General features: G+C 58.2%; 1 protein-coding gene across 1 annotated transcript; it reads left to right on the top strand.

Moving 5' to 3' along the window:
• The first annotated feature begins 1,798 nt into the window (after nt 1-1,798).
• SIX3 (SIX homeobox 3) lies at nt 1,799-4,717 on the top strand. The gene is made up of 2 exons (XM_055329480.1): nt 1,799-2,619; nt 4,525-4,717. Exons 1-2 carry the CDS (start codon nt 1,799-1,801, stop codon nt 4,715-4,717), a joined length of 1,014 nt encoding a protein of 337 aa, XP_055185455.1.
• Nucleotides 4,718-6,121: the final 1,404 nt, after the last annotated feature.

The raw sequence follows: 6,121 nt of genomic DNA on the forward strand, positions 1-6,121 counted from the left end.
AATATACACAGTGCTCAGGGGAAAGACGTCTCTGACCCCGACAAATCTGCGTAAATCACACTTCCATAGTTACAGAAGCCTCACAAAGGGAGGCCCCACTAAAGATGCTGATTACATCTTCTTAAAAGCAACATACCTTAGAATAAATACCCGTACTGGCCCTGGGTGGGGGGAGAGTGAGGGGGGGGGGTTGCAGTGGCCAGAGGGAGGGAGGGCTCTCTCTCTATTCTACGGGCCTTTGGCGGTCTGTTTTAGGCTTGTCACATTACTTTGCCTAGATAAATTAGTTTTATTATTTTTTCTTTACAATATGAGCAAACACGCAATGTTCAGGCCTATCTGCTTCTTTGGAGAAGCCTCCATAAGTTTGAGTGTCCTTCTGGGGCTGGTAGGCAGGTCCAGAGCTCTTTGGAGGAGTAGAAGTAGCGAACATGTCAGGGGGCTCCAAAGGGTTCCAGACTTGTCAGCTCCCAGGGGACACAGCTGAAGCCTAGGGGGGAAATAAAGAGGTGGCTTGCTTTTCAAGGTAAAAACAAGAAGTGTACTGTTATTTTAAAATACAGGGCAATAGGGGAAATCAAGACTTCTTGACCAGGGCAGAGTAAAGAGAAGCGGGTAGAAGCCCGTGCAGATGAAAGTGGGATAAATGTGGACAAGGCTCGAGGCCGAGAGAGACCAGAGCGGCTTCTGACACCCTGGGTCCTGGCCTCTCGCTCTCAGGCGTTAGCTACCCCTCGAAATTCGGGATCCCGGGAGCAGCAGACAGGGTCAGTGTGTGGTGGGCCCCATGATCTCATCTCTTCTTTCTTCCTCGCCACTATTAGTGCTCACATAGGCAGAAAGAGGCGGCCCGACGTGCACACCATGTGCAAACGGTGCCTGCTTGGCCGGCCCTCGGCCCTCGGAGTCTTCTTGAGGGCTGGCCTTCGGCCTTCATGCGGCGTGGGGAGCCTCTTACATCCCAACAAAATCCCCCCTTTAATTGCTCATCCCATTCAACAACTCTAGGTCCACGGCCTTTTGAATTTCTGGATCAACTTCTTTGGGGAAGAGGGAAGAAGGGAGCTCAGAGACATGGGGAGGGGAGAGAGAGAGAGAGAGAGAGAGAGAGAGAGAGAGAGAACGAGCGAGGGAGAGAGAGAGAGATAAAGAGGGGGAAGTGGCGAGATTAAGAGTTGCAAAGATTAAAAAAAAATCTCTTTCTCCCCCTTCTCCCTCTCTCCCTCCTCTCCCCCTCCCCCCTACTCTGGCTAAGTGGTAAAACCGTCCTTACGTTCTCGGTATTGATTGGCAGGGCTGACAGTGATTGGCAGCGGTTGCCGTGGCAACGCCACAACGACACGCCGCAGACCAATAGAAAAGCGAAACAAAATGTTTCAATGCTGCACTCACTGTGGATTTAGGGGAGATATTATGAGGCTGTTGTCATTAGGGCGATTGCTGTGGAATCGCTGAATCTTGACTCGGCGGTGGTTGGCTCTCGCTCTCCTCTCTCTCTCTCCCTCTCCCTCTCCCTCTCTCTGTCTCGGGTTCTCTCTCTGCGCGCGCGCACCGGGCCGCTCTCCTTCCTCCCTCTCTATGTGGCTGCGCGGGTGTGTGTGTGTGTGGATGTGTGTGGGGTGTGGGTGTCCCTTACGCCCTTCCTCCTCCCCCTCCTCCTCCTCCTGCTCCCCCCTCCTTTCCTTCTCCTCCTCCCCCCTCTCCTCTCCCTCCTCCTGGTCCTCATCGCCCCTCTCCTCCTCTTCCTCCCCTCTCTCTTCCTCTCCCTGAATTTTCTCCTCTCCTCTCAGGTCAGTCCATGGTATTCCGCTCCCCCCTAGACCTCTATTCCTCCCACTTCTTGTTGCCAAACTTCGCCGACCCTCATCACCGCTCCCTACTTCTGGCGAGTAGCGGCGGCGGGAACGGTGCGGGCGGCGGCGGCGGCGGCGCGGGCGGCGGCGGCGGCGGCGGCGGGAACTGTGCGGGAGGCGGCGGTGCTGGCGGAGCAGGCGGCGGCGGCGGCGGCGGCGGCGGCGGCTCCAGGGCCCCCCCGGAAGAGTTGTCCATGTTCCAGCTGCCCACCCTCAACTTCTCGCCGGAGCAGGTGGCCAGCGTCTGCGAGACGCTGGAGGAGACGGGCGACATCGAGCGGCTGGGCCGCTTCCTCTGGTCGCTGCCCGTGGCCCCCGGGGCGTGCGAGGCCATCAACAAGCACGAGTCGATCCTGCGCGCGCGCGCCGTGGTCGCCTTCCACACGGGCAACTTCCGCGACCTCTACCACATTCTGGAGAACCACAAGTTCACCAAGGAGTCCCACGGCAAGCTGCAGGCCATGTGGCTCGAGGCGCACTACCAGGAGGCCGAGAAGCTGCGCGGCCGCCCGCTCGGCCCGGTGGACAAGTACCGCGTGCGCAAGAAGTTCCCGCTGCCGCGCACCATCTGGGACGGCGAGCAGAAGACGCATTGCTTCAAGGAGCGGACTCGGAGCCTGCTGCGGGAGTGGTACCTGCAGGACCCCTACCCCAACCCCAGCAAGAAACGCGAACTGGCGCAGGCCACCGGCCTCACTCCCACACAAGTAGGCAACTGGTTTAAGAACCGGAGGCAGCGCGACCGCGCCGCGGCGGCCAAGAACAGGTCAGTGGCGGGCCCGCGGCCTGGCTACCGTCTCCGGGGGGCCGCGGAGCGGGGGGAGAGGGGCTGGGACCGGGACCGGGGCGGAGGGGGCGGAGGGGGCGGGGGGCCGGGGGCCGCCGGGGCGCGCGAGCAGCCGCGACCCCCTGGCCAGTTGGAGAAAGTTTCCGCTGGCCCAGACGCGCAGGAGAGGGCCGGGCGGCGGGCTTATTGACTACTTTGTCGGAGAGGGGCTTTCGGCAGGGTGGAGAGTGTGGGGGTGTGAGGTCCCGAGCGTCCACAGGCCGCCCCCCCCCCCCCCGGGTCCCAGCCCCGGGAGCCTTGGCCCCGCGCTGCACCCGTGCCACCTCCGCAGCCCATGCCCGGCTCCCACTCCCCTGCAGCCTGCAGACAGGGAAGGGAGGAAAGCCGTCCTTGCCAACCGGTTCTTATTTCTATGCATTGCAAAAACCCGGAGAGGAATCCACGAAGTCACGGAAAGGAAACTGAACAGTGGGTCTCTGCCACAAAGGGAAAAAAAAGAAAGGTCGCTGGCCACCGTGGAGCAGGCCTCTTTCCCTCAGTTTTGCCAATTGCCTGAGTGGGAGCAGGAAAACCAGGCGGGGAAGTAGAGAGGCCTTGTGTGTGTGTGTGTGTGTGTGTGTGTGTGTGTGTGTGTGTACACGAGCACACAGGTGCTAGCCCTCCTGCCCCAGTCAAGGAGCATCCCCTTGGTCCACTAACTTGGGAAGCCAGGAGGAGCAGGAGCAAACCCACTGCCAGCAAGTTGGCCACAAAGTCATAAAGTTGTCTGGGCTTCACCAGTCAGCACACTCGGGCCTGGGGGAAGGTAGGGAGAAAAAGAACTAAGAGGGAAAGAGGAGGAGGAAGGGGCGAAGAATGGGAGGGAAGGGGGAAGGAAGTGGGGTAGAAGCCCTGGTGAGAAGCCAGTGCCCCTACCTAGCCTGCGCAGGCGCTGGGCCTGGTGTACCGCAGGGAGCAGGGCCCCAGCTGCTGACAGCTGCCAGGGGCTGGAGGCCAGGGCTGAGTTCCTGAAGTGAGTGAGTGTGTTTGCATTCAGGTGGCCCAGGCCTGAGCCCTAGGCCCTCTCACCCGTGCCCGCCGAGCCAGTTTTTCGTCTGAGAGGGGGAGTGCCCAGGACCAGGGCAAGGCCTCCTTGTCGGAACTCAGAGACTAGGCTCCGGCAGCGGCTGCCTGGTGCGGGAATAGGGGAAGACGGAGACTGCTCTGCACACCCCCCTCCTGCCGCCTTCTCTCTCCTTTCTCTCTTGCACCTCTTCCCCACTTTTTCCGTTTCCGGCTTCTCCGTTCTCTCTAGCCCTGCTCCTGCGCTCAGCACAGGGAGCCAGAGAGCAAAGCCAGCGGGTCCTACTGGGGAGAGGCTGCGGGTGAGCAACCCACAGCTCTGGGTGTGTTGGGGGAGCTGGGGCGGGAGCCACTGTGGCGACCACCGCTGGGCCAGCCGGTTCAGTCTGAAGAGTCCCCGGGGCGGGGGAGCAAGAAGCACCCTGTCCCTCTCGGACTTGGGCATCTTGGGGCGCGGCGTCCTGCGCTGTGCTCCCGGGGCCTCCCCAGGAGGCCGGCCTCGGGTCCTACCTCTCCTCGGAGGCCGGCTGCGAACTGGGAAGCCTTGGGGAGCCCCGAAGAGCCCCGGGAAGGAGAGAAGAGAGCCCAGACCCGCGCTGGGGGTGCTTTGCGGCGTTCAACGAGTGGTGGGGTGCTTGGAGGCAGGGGAAGGGGGCGAGAAATGAGCGCAGGGAGCCGAGTCGCGGTGGTGGCGGAGGGCGCGCGGCTGGGGAGGCTGGGAGGCTGGGGAGCCCCGGCGGCCGCGGGCGCGGGGAGGCGGCTTGACGAGCCCGGTGGCGGAGCCGCCGTGTCAGGGCTGGTGCGGCTCTCTGTCTCCCGCAGGCTCCAACACCAGGCCATCGGACCGAGCGGCATGCGTTCGCTGGCCGAGCCCGGCTGCCCCACGCACGGCTCGGCAGAGTCGCCGTCCACGGCGGCCAGCCCCACCACCAGCGTGTCCAGCCTGACGGAGCGCGCGGACACCGGCACCTCCATCCTCTCGGTAACCTCCAGCGACTCGGAATGTGATGTATGATAGCCAAGGCCGCCCTCCTCCCCTCCCCCTCCTTCCCTCCTCCTCCTCCTCCTCCTCCTCCTCGCCCTCCTCCTCTTCCTCTTCTTCCTCCTCCATACCCAGAACAAACCGAAATCAGGATACACAATCATACACACACACACACACAAGTACACACACACACACACACACACACTTCCACCCCAGCCAAAAATATATAAAAAACCAAGAAAAATAACAAATTAAACGCAAACTATCAACAACCCCAACCACCATCTACCACCACGGCCACCCCAAAGGACCGCGACGCCAACAGACAGTTACAAACGCTGATGTTGCGGGCAGAAAACATAAAAGAGGTGACAATTGTATACTTTCTAGGACAAGCACGGCTTCTCCTTTCGGTTCCCACGGACCCGGCACCCCACCTGCATGACGATTTATTTGTATCTGGGAAAATATTCTCTCTAGTTTAAAACGATTTAAAAAAAGAGTCGACTATACAAAAACCGACCACCACCACGACGACAAGACGACAAAAGCAAAACAGACAAAAAGAGAAAAAAAAATAAAACCGCCATCTCCGTTCAGAATTTGTTAAAAAAAAAAAAAGAACTCCTCGAGAGGGAAATAGCAAATGTTTCTCGCCTTTTGTTGCTCGCTCTCTCTTTTTTCCTCTCTCGCTCTCTTTCTTTCTCTGTTTTTAAGTCCAAGTATTGGTCAAACAAGATGCAATCTTCTGTTTTTTGTTCAGCAGACAATCATTTTCTTCGTAAGCACCTTTTTCTCTCCACTCTGTCACTGCCTGTGTGGGTACTGGTTATAAATGTGGAAAAAGAATAGTTATGACTGTAACAGATTTTTATTTTTATTTCAAAATTTTATATGAATTATGTATATCTTAATGATCGGTCATTTTCCCAGTTTGTAATATATGTGTAGAAATTGCCTGTATATGATATTGCTTTTTCTCCTCTTCCTTTTTCATTCTCTTCCCCCCCCCACCTCCTGCCTCCCTCCCCGCTCACCTGTCTCTTTCCTTTTTGGGGTTCCCCTCCCACTCGGTGTTCCTGGCGTCGACTTGGCAGTCAAGGCGTGGCGTGGCGGGCTGGGTTAGGAAGAGGGACCCCGTCGCTAGCGGAAGCGGAGAGTGAGTCCGTAGTATTCTTATGCAAAAGCTATTTCAAGTATTTCTTAGCTGCTTTGGAGATATCTCTCACTCCCCGTAGGGCGCTTTTACTGTTATCTTAACTGCGTGTTTATCTATATGTAAAAACTTTCTAAAGCAAATACAGTATTCTCCATTTTCTTATCACTCCCCGAGACTGGTATTTTTGTTCGAGCAGCGCCCGGCCTTCACTTCCACTCCGACTCCGTGCGCCACTCGAGCTGGGGCAGCATTTTAAGGCTGGGTAGGAGCTTTTC

The sequence above is a fragment of the Nyctereutes procyonoides genome, unplaced genomic scaffold (genome assembly GCF_905146905.1).
Source record: "Nyctereutes procyonoides isolate TBG_1078 unplaced genomic scaffold, NYPRO_anot_genome, whole genome shotgun sequence".
Lineage (NCBI taxonomy): Eukaryota > Metazoa > Chordata > Mammalia > Carnivora > Canidae > Nyctereutes > Nyctereutes procyonoides.

Coding starts and splice junctions, on each gene's coding strand:
- SIX3 (XM_055329480.1), top strand. CDS start 1,799: ATGGTATTCCGCTCCCCCCTAGACCTCTATTCCTCCCACTTCTTGTTG. Junction 2,620..4,524: donor GCCGCGGCGGCCAAGAACAG/GTCAGTGGCGGG, acceptor TGTCTCCCGCAG/GCTCCAACACCAGGCCATCG.